Source organism: Stomoxys calcitrans, chromosome 1 (genome assembly GCF_963082655.1).
Source record: "Stomoxys calcitrans chromosome 1, idStoCalc2.1, whole genome shotgun sequence".
NCBI lineage: Eukaryota > Metazoa > Arthropoda > Insecta > Diptera > Muscidae > Stomoxys > Stomoxys calcitrans.
Genome location: NC_081552.1, coordinates 205,763,940 through 205,785,317, shown reverse-complemented (window position 1 = coordinate 205,785,317; position 21,378 = coordinate 205,763,940). Strand labels below are relative to the sequence as shown.

The 21,378-nt window shown below is 42.8% G+C and overlaps 1 protein-coding gene across 4 annotated transcripts in view; it reads right to left on the bottom strand.

Moving 5' to 3' along the window:
- Positions 1 to 21,378, bottom strand: part of LOC106090941 (proton-coupled amino acid transporter-like protein CG1139) — a 164,565-nt gene that overhangs the window by 1,908 nt on the left and 141,279 nt on the right. For all 4 annotated transcript variants that reach the window (XM_059360695.1, XM_013257305.2, XM_013257307.2 and 1 more), the window contains 2 exons: positions 9,666 to 10,484; positions 9,430 to 9,589 (listed from right to left, as the gene is read on the bottom strand). In XM_059360695.1, the coding sequence (XP_059216678.1) occupies positions 9,430 to 9,589; positions 9,666 to 10,484 (979 nt within the window). The remainder of the gene's footprint in view (positions 1 to 9,429; positions 9,590 to 9,665; positions 10,485 to 21,378) is intronic.

The window sequence follows — 21,378 nt, the reverse complement described above, 5'->3', positions numbered from 1 at the left end:
GAATTTTGGCACGACGTGTTTTGTTATGATATCCAACAACTGTGCTAAATATGGCTCAAATCGGTCCATAATCTGATATAGCTGGCATATAAACCGATCTTGGGTCTTGAATTCTTGAGCCTCTAGAGTGCGCAATTCTTATCCGATTGGAATGAAATCTTGCACGACGTGTTTTGTTATGATATTCAACAACTGTGCCAAGTATGGTCCTAATCGGTCCATAACCTGATATAGCTGCCATATAAACCGATCTTGGGTCTTGACTTCTTAAGCCTCTAAAGTGCGCAATTCTTATCAGATTGGAATGAAATTTTGCACGACATGTTTTTTTATGATATCCAACAAGTGTGCCAAAAATGGTTCAAATCGGCTCATAAACTGATATAGCTGTCATATAAACAGATTGGGGGACTTGACTTCTTGAGCTTCTAGAAGACGCAATTCCTAACTGATTTGGCTGAAATTTTGCATGACTTTTTTATTTTTTATTTTTTCTTTCAACCACTGTGTCAAATAAGGTTTAAATCGGTTCATAACCTGATATAGCTGCCATGTAAACCGATCTGGGATCTTGACTTCTTGAGCCTCTTGAAGTCGCAATTATTATCCGATTTGCCTGAAATTTTGTACGATGGATCCTCTCTTGACCATCAACATACGTGTTGATTATGGTCTAAATCTGTTTATAGCCCCATACAGCTCCCATATAAATCGATCTCTCTATTTTACTTCTTGAGCCCCCAAAGGGCGCAATTCTTACTCGAATTGGCTGACATTTTACACAGGCCTCCATATAATTTAATTGTGGTCCAAACCGGACCATATCTTGATATCGCTCTAATAGCAGAGCAAATCTTTTCTTATATCACTTTTTGCCTAAGAAGAGATGTCGGGAAAAGAACTCGACAACTGCGCTCCATGGTGGAGGGTATAAAAGATTCGGCCCGGCCGAACTTAGCACGCTTTTACTTGTTTTGTTTCTCAAATAAATTTCCCATGCATTTTCCATTCCATTCCATTGAATCAACTCCAAGTAGATCCAGATTTTTTAGCATCAGTGTAGAGGTTCCGGCCCCTTATCATATGAGAGAAGTATCTCTCATATCAATGAGTGCGGTCCGATTAAAGTTAAGGCTCAATGATAAGGGGCCGGAACCTCTACATTGATGCTAAAAAATCTGGATCTACTTGGAGTTGATTACCTTACAACTGTCTTCAACCTGTCTTTGAACACTCTTATAGTTCCCGATGTCTGGAAGATGGCCCGAGTGATGCCGCTACTGAAGCCTGGAGAGGACCCGAGTTTGAGAGAGTCGTACAGACCGATCTCCCTTCTCTCACCAGTATCAAAGGCGCTTGAAGCATTACTTCTCTCGAGCCTAGTAGGAGAATTTCCATTCGCCCAGCATCAGCGAGCTGAATCTGGAAATAACAAGTAAAAGCGTGCCGAGTTCGGCCGGGCCGAATCTTATATACCCTCCACCATGGATCGCATTTGTCGAGTTCTTTTCCTGGCATCTCTTCTTAGGCAAAACAGCATATAAGAAAATATTTACTCTGCTATTAGAGCGATATCAAGATATGGTCCGGTTTGGACCACAATTAAATTATATGTTGGAGACCTGTGTAAAATGTCAGCCAACTCGAATGAGAATTGCGCCCTTTGGGGGCTCAAGAGGTAAAATAGAGATATCGATTTATATGGGAGCTGAATCGGGCTATAGACCGATTCAGACCATAATAAACACGTATGTTGATGGTCATGAGAGAATCTGTCGTACAAAATTTCATGCAAATCGGATAATATTTGCGACCTCTACAGGCTCAAGAAGTTAAAATCCCAGATCGGTTTATATGGCAGCTATATCAGTTTATGGACCAATTTGAACCATACTAGGCACAAAACACGTCGTGCAAAATTTCATTCCAATCGAATAAGAATTGCACACTCTAGAGACTCAAGAAGTCAAGACCCAAGATCGGTTTATATGGCAGCTATATAAAAACATGGATCGATAAGGCCCATTTACAATACCAACCGACCCACACTAATAAGAAGTATTTGTGCAAAATTTCAAGCGGCTAGCTTTACTCCTTCGGAAGTTAGCGTGCTTTCTACAGACAGACGGACGGACGGACAGACGGACGGACATGGCTAGATCGACATAAAATGTCGCGACGATCAAGAATATATATACTTTATGGGGTCTCAGACGAATATTTCGAGTAGTTACAAACAGAATGACGAAATTAGTATACCCCCCATCTTATGGTGGAGGGGAGAGATGACAGGACCTCAGTCACTTTTGGCGAAATAACCGTGACTGATCCGAAGAGATGCGCCAACCGTCAATTTATTGTGCATCCCGAGAGTGAAAGGGCAAGGAGGAGAGCCATTCGCTGTATTCGTGGTCTCCGAGCCGATTAACAACCATCAAAATTTACCGTGGTCCGAGCTGTGTGGTGTTCATTGCTGTCACAAGAAGCTTAGCTGCGAGCTACCGGGCGCGTCCACAGGTTGCGGATAGTGGGGTGCTCCATACCGAGTAGCTACGGTATCGAGCGGAGAGTCTCAGTGAGAGACCAAGCGGCACCGGCTCTTGCACAAATACTGCTTGCCTGTTATGCTCGATATGACAAGGCGGATAATTGGCGACTTTAAATAACCAATGACCACCCTGTTTCCACGGCAATTGGTCCTTTGGGCCGGTAGGAGTTTGCTCACCTATAGGAGCTTGACGAGGAACGCCACCTGCACATGAAAATGTGGCTACAACAACTGCATCGCATGCCATCACCGCACACACAATTGCCGTGGCTTCAATCAGCCCAGGCAATGTGATAGGACAGTCCTCGAGGCACTGGACCTAACGAAGACCTATTCGACACGGTCAACCATGCAAAACTATTTGAGAACGTCGCCAACACATCCCATCAGCCAGGCCTGAAACGATGGGTTGCGAATTATCTGTGTGGTCGCCAGTCATTTGTAGAGTTAAGGGATAAGAAGTCGAAACACCGTACAGTGAGAGAGGGAGTTCGCAAAGGCGGAGTTATATCTTCGGCACTGTCTAAGCTCTATCTATCCTCCATTCCAACCCCCCAGACGTCATAGAGATCATATCATATGCGGATGATTGTACGATCATGGCATCAGGCCCCCCAATCATTGATGACATCTGCGATAGGTTGAACGTCTACCTCCAGGAACTTGCCTCATATTTCGCTGCAAGAGATCTGATGATATCTGCCACAAAATCTTCACCACATTGTTCACTACAAATACGCATGATGTGAATACTGAGCTGACTGTGATGGTCGATGGAGAAATGATTTCGAGTATCCCAAAATACTTGGCGTCACATTTGACAGCTCTTACAAATTCTCCCCACGTACCAAAGCAATTTGCGATAAAGTCAAAAGTAGAAACAAGGTCCTTAAGTCACTTGCCGGCAGCACTTGGGGTGCTGACAAAAAAAAACAACCTTGTTGACCACGTACAATGCAATTGGTCGGCTTGTCATAAGTTATGCAGCGCCAGTGTGGTCTCGTTAGCTTTGAGACACGCAGTGGAATAAAATTCAGATCTGTCAGAATGCCGCTCTTCGAACTGCGACGGGCTGTCTCCTCAGTTCTCATGTGGACCACCTCCACCGAGAGACAAAGATCCTACGCATGCGAAGACATAACTAAATGCTGTTTTAGCAATACCTACAGGGCTGTTATAACAGAGATCATCCAAATCATCATCTTGTGGATAGGTATCCACTGCCTAGAAGCCTTAAGGTCGATCTACATGATCTAAAGCGTGGGGTTTAGCAAGAGAGAACCTATAGATCAAGCGGCATATCAAACGGGTCTAGACAAAATTCATGCAGACACGGTAGCAGATGCGGTGAATAGCTTCCGGGTGAATGTGGTCCTTGAAGAACGATGCCTTCCATTGCACCTGAAGAAATTGATCTCTTTCGGCAAACCAGAATAGTTCTGACTCAATTTCGATCTGGCAGATGCAGCCGCCTCAACTCCTACAAATCAAGGAATGATGCCAAGTGCAGGATGAATGTCCCGATTGTGACCAGGGACCACACTGCCCCACCAAGCTCACTAGACTCATACCCAGATCTCTCAGGACGCACCCCATTTTAGTGTCAGAGTTTTTGCGGATTTTTTAAAAGAAAGTAAATGAATTTTTATTAAAACTTAGAATGAACTTTAATCAAATATACCTTTTTTACACTTTTTTTCTAAAGCAAGCTAAAAGTAACAGCTGATAACTGACAGAAGAAAGAATGCAATTACAGAGTCACAAGCTGTGAAAAAATTTGTCAACGCCGACTATATGAAAAATCCGCAACTGCTTTTTGGGCAACCCAATAGTAAGCATACGAAAGATAGAACACATCAAACTGCTACAACAACAACAACTAATTGCTAGAGAAGTTTTAACATGACAGGATACCTCACAAATCTAGCCAGCATTAGTGAGGGAATAAATAAAGAAGCTAAATCGGCTATATCTTTATAAAATCCGACCGGGATCATATTTGTCAGGGAGGGAGTTATATAGGCGGATCTCTCTTCGAATAGAACTTGAGGCGCCATTCCGCCGCCTCAGGAAATTTATTAGGAGTTGTTACCTGAAAATCTCCCAAAATCATCAGCGATACTGTGCACAAACTTTACAAGTAAGGTGAAAGATGTTCTCGAGATCATGGTTGTTGGACAAAGAACAAATGCAATTTTTAGCCTATGGAGATTCCATTGGGGCAAACTTCTCAGGGACAAACTTCTCACATAGTACCTCACATAGTTGCCAGCATTATCGGGAGATAATCACAGCTGAACATTTTTATCGATGTTCAGCTTCATAGACGGACATGCTAATGACTGAGCTGCGGTGGCCTCCAAAGAACTCTTGACAAAGAACTCAGCTCAATTAGGCTAGAAGAATTTATACCCCATGATCAGTGGAAATAAAGTTTATTGACATTTTCCTTGAATTTCTGGACATCTGCCGGAAGTCGATTCCACATACGAACCGTGCTTGCGAAAAAAGGATTCACTCGGTAGTGCATGGTCCGATCAGCTGGCCAATCGATAACAAACCGGTGTGAGCTTCTTAAAAGGCTCGTATTTCTGATAAACAGCCTCAAGTCAGGAATCAGAAGACTAATTTCCGAGGAACACACACCGTGGAAGAATCGATAGAACAGCCCCACACAACCCACAATTCGACTATGCTCAAGGGAAACGATAGAGTTGGCTACCCCATCATCTCCAATTAACACCAACGCCCACCTCTGGTTACGGTCAGGTCAAGCAGCTCAAGAGATGATTTTGAAAATCCAACTCATATAGGCGAGGTGTATTCCATCTTTGGCCTGATGTACGTAAGGTAGATGTAAAGCAGATCAGCGGGAGTAAAATATTTCTTACACCCCTTAAGAAAGCCTAAGCACTTGCATGCTTCCTTCGACCCTTCGAATTCATGCTTCGACCAACGGACATTATATTGTATCTTCATGCCCAAAACATCAAGAGCCTCTGACTGCTCGATATCTACACCGCCGATAGATATTGACGATTGTTGTTGTTGTAACCACATTTTCATGTGGAGGTGGCGATCCTCGTCAAGCTCCTGTAAACGATCAAGCACGTTCCGGTCCAAAGGACCGATCGCCGCGGGAACAGGGTAGCCATTGGTTATTTGAAGGCGCCAATAACTCGCCTTGTCATATTGAGCATCGTGGGCACTCAGTTTTTCTGCAAGAGCCGGTGCCACCCGACCTTTCACTGAGACTCTCCACTCGATATCGCTGATTGTCCGCGATTACAGTTACAGCTACTCCGAATGGAGCATTCCACTGTTCGCAACCTGTGGATGCACCAAGTAGCTCGCAGCTAAGCTTCTCGTGACAGCAATGAACAGCTCGGACCACAATGTTCCAGCTTGTATGGTGCTCACAGCTATCCCGTTCAGGGATTGACGATTATAAACTGTGAATGTGAATCATTTGTGGGACAAAAAAACTGCACTACGTCTTGCGTGCATTAACATCCACTCTGTTTATTCGACCCCACTCAGAAACGGTCAGCAAATCCCGGCAGAGTGTTGCGTTCTTTCCCCTCCTCTTGTCTTCAAACTCTCGAAAACTTGGCGTATGGTCGAATGAAAATGAATGACAGAGGATGCTGTCATCCACGAACGAGTATATCGGATTAGAGGTCTGGTCCAATAGATCATCAATGAATATAAGAAAAAGAGAGGGAGAAAGGACAGAGCCTTGTGATACTCCTGCGATCAATCTATATTCGTTGCATGAGAACCCATCTACCACAACTCTTATAGGGCGATCTCTAAGAAAACTCGATTTAAATCGAGCGAAGTTATTACCGACACCAAAAGTAACATCGTGCCAGACCCTATAAAATGCCTTGAATATATCCAGAGCCAGACCAGACCCTATCAAATGCCTTGGAGATATCCAGAGCTACGACCTTACTCTCAGCGAACTGATGAATAGAGAGACTCCAACGTTCCGACAGGAATGCCATCGGTCATACGTGGAGCTATTTCTGCGGAACCCTTACTATCGATTGCTAAGAAGACCATGGGACTCTTAGTATCTCACAAGATGGTGATCAACCAGGTTCTCCATAACCTTGGAAAGCGTGGAGATTAACGCTATTGGTAGATAATTCGTAGGGCTGGTAGCCGCGCCCTTCTTGGAGGTACGCTGCACGTTCGCAATATTTTAACGCGGCGGGAAAACATCCGCACTGTAAGCAAGGTAGAAAAGATTGCGTTAAGGACGAGCGAGCGTCGAAAAACACTAGCGTAGAACAAGTGATGATATGCCATTCGGGCCCGGGAATTTATTGGGTTGCCCAAAAAGTAATTGCGGATTTTTCATATAGTCGGCGTTGACAAATTTTTTCACAGCTTTTGAATCTGTAATTGCATTCTTTCTTCTGTCAGTTATCAGCTGTTACTTTTAGCTTGCTTTAGAAAAAAAGTGTAAAAAAAGTATATTTGATTAAAGTTCATTCTAAGTTTTATTTAATGCATTTACTTTCTTTTAAAAAATCCGCAATTACTTTTTGGGCAACCATATTTACGTCAATATCTGCAAGCACCCTTTTGACGTCATATGTTCGAAAAATATATATTAAATGCCTCATTCATTCATGCCGCATTCAGAAGCCTCCTCTTTCGACCAATGAGTGCAGTCCGATTAAAGTTTAAGCTCAATGATAAGGGGCCACTTTTTCTATGCCGAGTCCGAAGGGCGCGTCTAGCGTGCATAGCGGCACCACTTGGTAGAGATATTTTAACATGGCAGGATACCTTACAAATGTAGCCAGCATTAGTAAGGGGATAAACACCGCTGAAAATTTAGTTGATGTTCACGTCGGGATTTAAACCCGGGGTTCGGCGTCATGCTAACCTCGACACCACGGTGGCCTCGTCGTAACATTTTTAAAAATTCACCGTATCTACATGACCTTGTAATTCACAACTATTGGAGAGAATAACCACCGCTGAAGGTTTTTCTTATGTTCTCGCCAGGTGCGAATTCTGGCGTTCAGCGCCATTGCTGTACATAACCTTGTAATTCACAGCTATTGGAGAGAATAACCACCGCTGAAGGTTTTTTCCTGTGTTCTCACCAGGATTCGAATTCAGGCTTTCAGCGCCATTGCTGGACATAGTAACCTCTACGTCAATGTGGACTCCCAAAATAGAGCTTATCATATAAAATTACATCCCACTTGAAGAAGAGTTGTCTCCAATTGTCAACACTCAAGAAGTCAAATCGAATGTACGTGGGAGCTATAAATCGAAACGAAGTTTTTTTTTTATACCGCACTATGGTGTATGGCAAACATATTAATGACTGAACAAGTAAACGCGTGCTAAGTTCGGCCGGGCCGAATCTTATATACCCTCCACCATGGAGCGCAGTTGTCGAGTTCTTTTCCCGACATCTCTTCTTAGGCAAAAAGTGATATAAGAAAAGATTTGCTCTGCTATTAGAGCGATATAAAGATATGCTCCGGTTTGGACCACAATCAAATTATATGTTGGAGACCTGTGTAGAATGTCAGCCAATTCGAGTAAGAATTGCGCCCTTTGGGGGCTCAAAAAGTAAATTAGAGAGATCGATTTATATGGGAGCTGTATCGGGCTATAAACAGATTTAGACCATAATAAACACGTATGTTGATAGTCAAGAAAAGATCCATCGTACAAAATTTCAGGCAAATCGGATAATAATTGCGACTTCTAGAGGCTCGTCTAGATCCCAGATCGGTTTATATGGCAGCTATATCAGGTTATGAACCGATTTATACCTTATTTGACACAGTGGTTGAAAGAAAAAATAAAAAATAAAAAACGTCATGCAAAATTTCAGCCAAATCAGGTAGGAATTGCGCCCTCTAGAAGCTCAAGAAGTCAAGTCCCCAGATCTGTTTATATGACAGCTATATCAGTTTATGAGCCGATTTGAACCATTTTTGGCACACTTGTTGGATATCATAAAAAAAACATGTCGTACAAAATTTCATTCCAATCTGACAAGAATTGCGCACTTTAGAGGCTTAAGAAGTCAAGACCCAAGATCGGTTTATATGGCAGCTATATCAGGTTATGGACCGATTAGGACCATACTTGGCACAGTTGTTGAATATCATAACAAAACAAGTCGTGCAAAATTTCATTATAATCGGGTAAGAATTGCGCACTCTAATGGCTTAAGAAGTCAAGACCCAAGATCGGTTTATATGGCAGCTATATCAGGTTATGGACCGATTAGGACCATACTTGGCACAGTTGTTGGACATCATAGCAAAACAAGTCGTGCCAAAATTCATTTAAATCGGATAAGATTTGCGCACTCTAGAGGCTCAAGAAGTCAAGACCCAAGATCGGTTTATATGGCAGCTATATCAGATTATGAACCGATTTGAACCATACTTGGCACAGTTGTTGGATGTCATAACAAAACACGTCGTGCAAAATTTCGTGCCAATCGGATAAGAATTGCGCACTCTAGAGGTTCAAGAAGTCAAGACCCAAGATCGGTTTAAATGGCAGCTATATCAAAACATGGACCGATATGGCCCATTAACAATCCCAACCGACCTACACCAATAAGAAGTATTTGTGCAAAATTTCAAGCGGCTAGCTTTACTCCTTCGGAAGTTAGCGTGCTTTCGACAGACAGACGGACGGACGGACGGACGGACGGACGGACAGACGGACGGACATGGCTAGATCGACATAAAATTTCACGACGATCAAGAATATATATACTTTATGGGGTCTCAGACGAATATTTCGAGTAGTTACAAACAGAATGACGAAATTAGTATACCCCCCATCTTATGGTGGAGGGTATAAAAATAATATTTGAAACTTACCACCAAACAAACACGCAAAGCATATTCCGACCAATTCTGTTTTTCAGGAGCAATTTTGTGTTGAATACCCTTCCAAATAATGCTCATGGGCACATAGAATTGTAAAGTGAAAGTGAAGAAAATGGCAATAGCAATCATCAATTTAACGGATTGAGCCAATCTGAAAGAAAAGGAAAATAAATTTAGTCACTAACATCACCTCAATGAAGCATCAAATTTGAGAATTCAATACTTACTTGTCTTCCACAGGCAAATTCAAGGTGATACTGCCGGCTGTGTCGGGGCCATATTTCAAGTAGCCAAAAAATCCAACCATGGTGTACAAAGTGATAACCACGCCCATGCCCAAATTCAAGACGGAAGGGCAACCAATGAAATGTGTTGGGGTTTTCATGTCATTCTCCAAAGACATAACTACACCAATGCCTTCCAGAGCAAATATGACGGTGCCGAAGAACAATGGCCATTGAACAACATCGGCCATGCCCACACGTTCAGTGGTCGAGGGCATATCAGTAAAGACATACGTGAAGGTGATAATAATGCCAACAAACATCAAGAGATTTGCCACCATCGAGAAGGGAGTCAAAAATTTCAGATTTCTCACCAGGCACATAAAGATCAAGGGTATGGTGATAATTGCAATCCAAGGTCTAATGCCGATCTCACTGCCGTCCTCCATGTAAAAGTCCACCACTTGCTTGACATTTGTTCCCACAAACACCAGATAAATACAACAGCAACCGATCAAATCGATGACCAAAAAGGTGTTTACAACGAAACGTATGAACCGGGACCAACGCTGCAAACCGATTGGACCATCAAGGAATGCCTGCTCAGCAACATCGGCAAAACCCATCATGGGTATTTTACGCCTCCGACACAAAATGTGGGCACATTTGACCAATATGTGCACACAATACGTGCACAGTGTGCCAACCAGAAAGGTAGCGACTAAACCGAACCAAAGACCGGCATTAAGGAAGGCCATTGGCATGGCCAAGATGCCAGAACCCAGGGAGCCCTTAAGCAGATGTACGAATGTTTCCATATCACTGTAAAATAAAATTTAGAAAAAAATGTTAGGACAAATTTGAGTAGCATTTTAACAAAAACTTAAAAATGAAACTTAAATAAGTAAAAATTCATTACGATTGAATATCTACCTAATCCTATTTATTTATAAACTATTTACTATATCTCCATTCACCGAGTCCGAACGGCGTGCCACAGTGTGACACCTCTTTGGAGAGAAGTTTTACATGGCATAGTACCTCACAAATGTTGCCGGCATTAGGAGGGGAAAACCACTGCTGAAAATTTTTTCTGGTGGTCTCGCCAGGATTCGAACCCAGGCGTTCAGTGTCATAGGCGGATATGCTAACCTCTGCGCTACGGTGGCCTCCAGACTCACTTAGACAATTTTAAGTCCATTGTGATACCACTGTAGCGACAGACCCAGACCTCTGGTGGGAATAGAACCCACAACCCCCGCTCTGGCAATGCGAGCAAGCTACCAACTCGGCTAATGGGGCGCCTTACTCTACTCATAACACTACCAACTCGGCTAATGGGGCGCCTTACTCTACTCATAACACAGCGGAATAATTTTAGGGTCATGATCTGGGGGGTGAGGAACTCTCACCGGCGGGAGTATGATCCAGGCAGCCAATTGAGCCTCTACAACGTTCCAGAATGACAAAAAGACTGAGTGCCTGGAGGAAATAAAGGCACGGAAAGAATTGTTCGCCCATTATGCTTTGTCTTCTCCTCACAACTGCTGGAAAGTGACACGAAATGTAGCTCCACCATCTCCAACTTAAACTCTTCCAATTAATCGCACATCTTGCAGAAGCATCTCCATGCGCTACATCAAGTACCTGACGTTGCAATAACCAGTCAGGACGCCTATCAGCTATCTGAAGTCATGCTTTCAGCTATCTGAAGTCATGCGAAATACTCCTTTTCAACTTTCTCCCTTTCTACTTTGCAATCCACAGCACCAGCCCACGCCTCACTTGTGCGGCCATCGTAAAAATTTTTAAGATTTTAAAGAAATTTCTGTAAACTCGGTGTGCCCATCTCTAAGATCTGGCATTTTTATATCCTCCATGGTCCATGCCTAGAGATGGGTTTCTACCGGGTAAAAAGGACCACGCCGACTAGGGCACTGGAGACAATTCTAGATATCCAACCCACTGACATACAGATTAAATGTGAGGCAGCCACTGCGGCTATGAGATTAAAGGCCATGGGAGCATGGATTGGGGATGAGCATGGATTGGCAGTTAATACCATCGCGAGACGAAGATAGGAAACCCGGAAGGAAGGGAAGAGGTTTCCGATCGTATACCTGAGATGAACCTTGAGGTCGAGGCACAGCTGCCAGCCGACTAGTCTTGGACTGTGAAAACACTAGCATTGCCGTCAGGAAGATCATGCCACACGGATGGATCAAAGCTAGGGGAGAGAGTGGGACTGAGATCGCTTTAGACTGCCTGGCCATAATACGGTCCCGCAGGCAGATATCCGGGCGATCACGGAATGCGTATGGTGGTAAGGTACCAAGGAGAGGACGTTAAGTTTGAACATCTTTAGGAACAGTAAAATGACCATAAGGGCAATAACAACCAGGAGAGTAAGGTCACGAAAAGTCTTGCAGTGTAAGAAGGAGATAACGCCTTCTGTGAGGATGACACAATCCGCATCGTTTGGATGCCGGGCCATAACGGAGTAGAGGGGCATGAAAGGGCAGACGATTTGACAGTGAAGGCTAGAGAACTGCCGTCAATAAACTTGATTAACCCGAACCCTTTCGGGTCGACGCAGTCGGATTTAAGAGCGTGAGCTGTTTGTCGCTGTGGATCCGGTGATCCGTGATCCGGATCGTTAGGGGACGAGGTTATTACTCAAAGGAAGTTAGAAGAAGAGCTAACTTATGCCAAATCGGTGCGATAAGTTATAGCATGAGTAGGGCATGTGGGGAAGATGATGAAACATTGGATCATTTCCAATGTCATTGTCCAGCTTTAGGGGCTAACAGACACCGGTACTTAGGTCACTGTTTCAAATTACATCGAAATCGGATGAAAAATGCTCCTTTTCTAGGCTCAATACTCTATGTCGGGGAATCGGTCCATATGGCAGCTATATCCAAATATGGTACGAACGGGACGATATTCAACTTAAAGGGGTAGAGGTCCATCAGAACTCACTGATTCAAATTTCACCAAAATCGGATAAAAAATGCTCGTTTTATGGGCTCATTACTCTATATCGGGAGATCGGTCTATATTAGAGCTATATCCAAATATGGTCCGATCTGGATGATATTGAACAATCTGATGAAAAATACGAGGCTCAATACCCGATGTCTGGAGATCAGTCTATATGGCAGCTATATTCAAATATGATGCGATCTAGACCACATTTCACAAGTGTGGGTAGGGCTCTACCAAACCTCAATGTGCCAAATTTCATCAAAATCGGATGAAAAATGCTCTTTTTATAGGCTCAATACACTATGTCGGGAAATCGATCTATATGACTGTTATATCCAAATATCCTCCGATTTGGACGATATTGAAAAAAATGGCACTGTTTCAAATTTGATCAAAATCTGATGAAAAATTCGACTTTTATGGGCTCAATACCCTAAGTCTGGAGATCGGTCTATATGGTAGTTATATTCAAATGTGATCCGATATGAATCACATTTGACAGGAATGGGTAAGGGTCTACCAGAACTCACTGCGTAAATTCTCATCGAAATCGGGTAATAAACTGATCTTTTATGGCCTTAATACTCTATATCGGGAAATTTGGCGGTCGGTCTATAGGGCAGCTAAATGCAAATATGGTCCGACCTTGACCGCACGTAACGAACGAACGCGTAAAGCTAGCCACCTGAAATTTTGCACAGATACATAATATCGATGTAGGTCGTAAGAAATTGCAAATGGGCCACATCGGTTCAGATTTAGATATAGCTCCCATATAAACCGATCGCCCGATTTGACTTCTTGAGCCCTTACAAGCCACAATTTTTGTCCGATTCGGATGAAAATTTGCACATGGTGTTCTTTAACGAATTCCAACAACTGTGGCAAGTACGGTCCAAGTCGGTCTATAACCTGATATATCTACCATATAAACCGATCTCCCGATTTGACTTCTTGAGCCCTTACAAGACACAATTTTTGTACTATTTGGCTGAAGTTTTGAACGTGGTGTTCTTTTATGACTTTCAACAACTGTGCTGAGTACGATTCAAATCGGTCTATAACCTGATATAGCTCTCATATAAACCGATCGCCCGATTTGACTTCTTGAGCCCCTGAAAACAGCAAGTTTTGTCCGATTTGACAAAAATATAGAATGAGGTGGTCCTTTATGACTTTCAACCACTGTGCCAAGTACGGCCAAAATCGGTCTATAATCTGATATAACTCCCATGTAAACCGGTCTCTCAATCATCTTTGTTCGGTTCTTCAAAGTTTTAATTTTTGCTGGTTTGGCAGAAGTTTGTATACATTTTTAGCAGAATCCATGTTGGTGGGTTGCCAAGATTCGGCCCGGCCGAACTTAGCACACTTTTACTTGTTTATGATCAGAAGGTCAGGTTTATATAGAAAGAATATGAAATCAACAAAAATTGTTTGGAAAATGTTTTAATACCCAAGATATGTGCAAAATTATATACCCAGCTTTTGGGTTTATATGGGTAAATACCCGGGTTTACCTTTTGGGTATTTAACAGGTAAATTGCCCATATCGATCTATGGCGTAGGGGCCAATGTTTTGATAAAGCTGCCATATAAACCGATCTTGGATCTTGACTTCTTGAACCTTTTGAGGGCTTAATTCTTATCCGATTTGGCTGAAATTGTCACATTTTAATTCTTGAGCTTCTAGTGGGCGCAATTTTTATTCGCTTTGGTTGAAACTTGGCAAAATTACTTTGCCTCATATGACTTAACAATTCTTATCCATTGTCCTTTTTTTTGTCTATAAAGATATACTGGGCAAATAACTTGACATTTTCGATCCATGTTGGAGGGCATATAAGAATCGGTCCGGCCGAACTTATTACGCTGATATAGCTCTTATATAAACCTATCTCTCGATTTTACTTCTTGAGCATCTGGGGGGCGCAATTTTTATTCACTTTGGCTGAAACTTGGCAAAATTACTTCTGTTATGGCATTCACCATAGGGCCAAATCGGTTCGAATCGGTCCATAACCTGATATAGCTCATATGGCTTAACAATTGTCCTTTATTTGTCTATAAAGATATACTGGGCAAGGAACTTGACATTTGCGATCCATGTTGGAGGGCATATAAGATTCGGCCCGGCCGAACTTATTACGCTGATATAGCTCTTATATAAACCTATCTCCCGATTTTACTCCTTGAGCATCTGGGGGAGCAATTTTTATTCTCTTTGGCTGAAACTTGGCAAAATTACTTCTGTAATGGCATTCACCATAGGGCCAAATTGGTTCGAATCGGTCCATAACCTGATATAGCTCATATGGCTTAACAATTGTCCTTTATTTGTCTATAAAGATATACTGGGCAAGGAACTTGACATTTGCGATCCATGTTGGAGGGCATATAAGATTCGGCCCTGCCGAACTTATTATGCTTTTACTTGTTTTATCTGTGAAAATTTAAAGCAAATCGTTTTTGAAGCCTATACTGTATAAACCAACAAACAAACACAAATGCCTCATATATATTCAAGATGGTACTTTGGCCTATCATCAAGTTAATTGATTACTAACAACTGTAATAAAACATACAAATTGTAATATTTTCCACAAATTACATGCAATATATGTACAAAAATTTAACAAACATATGCAATGTCCACAAAAATGTATTTTGTTTTTCATCATACTCGCATATTCGCAAACGTATTAAGTTTGGCATTTAGCCAGAATTTATTTAAAACTATTACTTAAGATGTAAGATAAATGAAAAATTACAAAAATCGCATAGACGAACGTTTATCGTTTTCAATGAACTCAAAATGCACTGTGCAGACCGACAGATTCCCAATGAGACGTCTGCGCGCCAAAAATAGTAAGACACCAAATTTGAAATAAAAATATAAACAAGCGCCGCCATGAACGCCACGTAAAACTTGTTGCAACGCTAATGAACTACGCCACCCTCTTGCGAAAAATATTTGTTGACCAAGAAAACTATTTAGTTAATTTCCTGTTTGTTGGCCAAATGCACTTTGCAAACACCCTAAGCAAACATTTGGTGAAAGATTATCTAGTAAATTAATTATAAATGCTATGGACACAAAAAAAAAAAAACATTCAGCTGTCGTGACGGGTTATGACAATTTGCAAAAAAAAAAAAATATCTTTTGGAAGTATTGCCACAATTATTCAAAATTTTTGTGTTTGCTTTTTTTGTATTGGGTTGTTGAATACTTAGTCGAAATAACCAAATAAAATACTAAAAATGTCATGAAGTAGGCCAAAGCAGACTTCTTATAGAAACCATTGGTACATAAATTGGTGTCTAAGGTGGGTTTTAAGTTCAGTTTTCATAGTAAAAGATCATAAAAAAAAAGGAATTTCATTCATAAATTTAAAAAAAAAAATTAAAATTTTTAGCAAATAAAGTTCTTCAACTTTTTCTGTGATAACACTACGCAAACAACACAATTTACCAAATAAATGCTGGTAGACCATATGATGAAAGAGTTGCCTATACATCTTTTTATTGCAAAAGACGCTTTAGGAGATTTCTATAATAAGAGAAACAATGTTTTGTAAAATCTGTTCACCCTGGACGTAGCTAACAATATGAAATTGAGTGGCCTAGGTGGCGTATGACGTATGACAATAGGGCCATGATTATCGAAAAGTAATCATACACACCCATGTCCAATATATTTAAAAGGTAGGAGGTTTTGGATGTAGCAATGAAATAAGCAGCCGTAATAATGAAATAAGCATAAGCAACTGGACAAAATTCTAATCAGAAAAAGTCTTGACCAAGATAATTTGGATTGTCCAAGCATGGAAGACATTGACGCCAATGTCAACAGGATTATGACTGCAATAGTGGAGTCTTTCGAAGATGGTTGTCCTCTTCGAGACAGAAAATCAGACAAAGAAAAACCCTGGATGAACGTGGAGATTCGCAACATTGGAAAAGAGGTCCACAGGCTTTACAACAGAGCACGACGTAAAAAAGCGGAAGTTTACTGGAATGTGTACTACACACGGCTCAAGGAAAAAAAATAATAATAGCAGAATGGCAAAATGTGCTTCCTGGATGGCGTTAATGACGCCGACAAAATGAAAAAGTTTCTCTCTGCAATACATGTTCAAACTCAAATATTAGTAGACGACATGGGAGTGACAGCAGAGCCAACGGAGGACATGTTGAGGCTTTTGATGAAAGCGATGGGGATCAAGAAGACACTGAAATCTTAATATAATGAGATTGGTGGAAGACTTATCATTGCAGAATTTATGCTAAAAGAAGCCTTGAGGAGCTTCAAACCATTTTAGTCAACCGACCCTGATGGAATATTTCCGGCGTTGCTACAGAAGGAGGCCGACTACATGGCGCCCATCTGGCAATTATTTTCACAGCGTCCCTGGAGGCTACCGTGGCGCAGGGGTTAGCACATCCGCATAAGACGCTGGACGCCTGGGTTCGAATCCTGATGAGAAGCAAATTTTCCCATGAACATTCCATTAAGGAAGAGGGGCAAACTTCTCACCTACCTATTAGAGCTTTCTCCTCCTCCTCCTTTTTATGACCGAGTACGAACGGCGTGCCGCAGAGCGACACCTCCTTGGGGAGAAGTTTTTACGTGGCAAAGTACCTCACAAATGTCGCCACCATTAGGAGGGGATAACCTACGCTGAAATTTTTTCTGATGGTCCAGCCAAGATTCGAACCCAGACGTTCAGCGTCATAGGTGCACATGTTAACCTCCAGGCACGCTGTGAAAATAGCTGCCAGATGGGGCGCCAGATAGTCGGCCTGCTTCTGTAGTAAGGCCGGAAATATTCCATCAGGGTCGGGTGACTTAAATGGTCTGATGAGAACATCAGGAAACACATATTTTCATTGATGGTAATCTCCTCCTAATGCTGGCGACGTTTGTGAGGTTCTATGTTATGCAAAAACTTCTCCCTAAAGAGGTGTCGCATTGAGGCACGCCGTTCGGACTCGTCTTTAAAAAGGAGGCTCCTTATCATTGAGCTTAAACTTGAATCGGACAGCACTCATTGATATGTGAGAAGTTTTCCCAGTTCCTCAATGGAATGTTCATGGGCAATTTTGCACTCGCCTAGGACTTGCAAGGATGGTATTTATACCCATGCCCGGCAAGGCGAGTCATGCGACACCAAAGGCCTACAGAACTATCAGCCTTACGTCCTTTCTACTAAAAACCATGGAACGCATTTTGGCTAACATTATAAAGAGTAGGACATCCAGCGAACTGCTTAAATATAAGCATGCCTATGCCAAGGGAAGGTCAGTGGAGACTGTCCAGCACAAGGCAAAATGCAAATTTGCCCCTGAATTGGAATTGGGGCAAACAACTCTCAAATCAATGAGTGCTGTCGGATGCAATTTTAAGCTCAATGATAAGGGACCTACTTTTTATAACCGAGTCCAAACGCCGTGTCCCAGAGCGACACCATCTTGGGGAAAAGTTTTTACATGGCAGAGTACCTCACAAATGTCGCCAGCATTAGGAAGGGATAACCACCGCTGAAAATTTTTCTGATATCCCTGCCAGGTGTTCAGCGTCATAGGCGGACATGTAAACCTCTGTGCTACGGTGGCCTCCCCTGCACAAGAATCCATCGATGTCAAGAAACACACATTGGCGGAATGCATTGATATAGAGGGAACTTTTAACAATATGAGGACCGACACATTGGTCCAATCCTTAAACCAGTACCGATTTAACCGTTGGAGAAAGAGAATAAAGCACGCCACAGGGAGACATTTTATCGCCCCTCCTATGGGTGACCACCATAAATAACCCATTACGGATGCTGACTGAGGAGTTATCATTCTTCTAAGAAGTGAGGATCCGAATCAGCTATGCAGCAGGGCCGAAAGGGTCTTGCAGATGGCAAATCACTGGGCAAGACCTAGGGGTCTCAATGTTAACCCTGAGAAGACAGTAATGTGCCTGTTTATGGAAAAGACGAAGGTGGGCCAATTTAATGCACCACGTTTCCTCAATAGAACAATTTCGATATCTGAAAAGTTCAAATACTTAGGAGTAATTTTGGACAGGAAACTGAATTGGAAGTGTCACATTAAGGAACGGACGTAAAGGGCTCACAGATGTTGGGCACTATGCAGACGGATAGAGATTGAGTCCGAGGATAGTTCACAGGCTCTACAGAAGCGTGACAATACCGATACTTACTAACGCCTTAAGCCGATTACTCGCTTGGATGTATGTCCATAGTGGCATGGGGCGGATTAATATCTGCACCCTAATTTAAGCCTAACCTACTTTGGTGGACTGCGATGGAGAAAAAGTGCAACGTAAGGATAATACAACATGTTCAAAGAACATGTTGTCTTGGCATAGGCGGAGCGATGAGGACCACGTCCACTAGGGCACTGGAGACTTTTCTTGATATCCGACCCATTGACATGCAGAATAAGTATGAGGCAACCACTGCGGCTATGAGATTTAAAGCGATGGGAGAACAAATAGAAGAAATGAGCATCTCATACCATCGCGGTATATTCGAGGCGACGATAGCAAAACCTGGATGGATTAGAAGAGGTTTTCGATCGGATACCTGAGATTACACTTGAGATCGAGGACGGGACACTGCTGCCAGAGGTGGAGTCTTGGATTGAAGGAACTCTGGTATTTCCATCCGGGAGATCATGCTATACAGATGGATCAAAACTAGGGGACCGAGTGGGCCTGGGAGTCTACATTGAGAACACAGGGACTGGGATCTGTTTTCGACTGTCTAATACGCTGATATCCGGGCGATCACGAAATGCGTGAGGCGGTGTGGAGTTCAAGATAGGATGCCGAGTATGAACATCTGTACGGACAGTAAACTGGTCATCAGGACAATAACAACCAGGACGGTAAGATCACGAATAATCTTCGAATGTAAAAAAGGAGATTCACGAATTCTCTGAGGATGGCACGATCCGCATTGTTTGGGTACCAGGCCACAGCTGAGTAAACAGGAATGAGAAAGCAGACGTAAAGAGGAATGAAAAAGGCGGCCAGAGGACTGCGTTTAACTCGAAGCCTTTCCAGTTTAGGGCGGATTATTTCGGGGCTGTATTTGTATTCAATTTTGTTGCAGCAGTTTGGTTGTGTTCAATCTTTCGTCTGCTTGATTCTGTTGAGTGTGCAGATCCAGAAACCCTGCGACTAAGATGGTGTGCGTCCAGAGCGATCTCGGTCTGATGATGATGATTTGGATGGTCTCTGCGATAACAGCCCAAATGGTATTGCTTACACAGCATGTAGTTATGTCTTCTCACGAGTAGGATCTTTGTCTCCTGATGGAGGTGGTCCACATGAGAACTGAGGAGACAATCCATCGCATTACGGGGGGCGGCATTCTAAAAGATCTGCACCTCAAGTGCTGCCAGCTAGTAACTTGAGAACCTTGTTTCTAAATACTTTTGACTTTATCGCAAATTGCTGTGGCATGTGGGGAGAATGTGTACGAGCTGTCAAATGTGACGCCAAGTAGTTTGGGAAACTTGTCAGCTCGGCATTCACCTCACCCGTATTTGAAGTGAACAATGCGGCTGAAGATTTTGTGGCAGATATCTTCAGATTTCTTGCAGCGAAATATGAGGCAAGTTCCTGGAGGTAGACGTTCAACCTATCGCAGATGCCAACAATGGGTGGGGGCCTGATGCCATGATCGTACAATAGTCCTCATATTATACAATCTTTATGCCGTCTGTGGGGGGTTGGAATGGAAGATAGATAGAGGTTAAACAGTGCCGGAGATATCACCCCGCTTTGGGGAACTCTCTGTTTCACACTACGGTGATTCAACTTCTTATCCCTAAACTCCACAAATGACTGGCGACCACGGAGATAATTCGCGACCAGTCGTTTCAGGTTGGCGGTGTTCTCAAATAGTTTGGCTTGGCTGGACCCTGCCGAATACCTTCGAAGGCCGTCTTATCACATAACCAGGGTTGATTGAAGCCACAGCAAATGTGTGCGGTAATGGCATGCAAAGCAGTTGTTGATCTATGTAGTCTTCGAAATCCTACGGGGCTTGGGAGGAGTTATACCTCAAGCGCCTTTGCTACTGGTGAGAGAAGAGAGATCGGTTTGTACGTCTCCCCCAAACTCGGGTCCTTTTCAGGCTTTAGTAGCGGGATCACTCTGCCCATTTTCCAGACATTTTCACAGACAGCTTGAGGACAGCAGTAAGGTACTCAACTTCAGGTAAATCCAGATTCTTCAGCATCAGTGTATAGATTCCGTCGGGGCTCAACGCCTTGCATGATTTGGCGCCACGGATGACATTTGTACCTTGGCCCACGGTAAAATTTTAGGGGTGACCATCGGCTCGGAGACCACGAATACGGTGAATGGCTCTCCTCCTTGCCCTGTCTGTGGCGGGATGCACCATAAATTGACGGTTGAAAAACCTGGGGCATCTCTTTGGATCTGTCACGGTTACGTCGACAAAAGTGACGGAGGTCCTGTCATCCCGTCTACCGGGGATCAAGAGTGACTTAATAGCAGTGTGTTCCTATTCTTCACAAACCAAATTTTTAACTAAATCGAATAAAAATGGAAGATTCAATGGTATCAGGAATTCAATTCGACGTTACGTGATATGAGTGCTTAATGCAAATTGGAAGCAAACTGGGCATCCGTCTAATGCAATATGCAACGTTTTAAGGTGTTAAGTTTAACCGTTCGAAA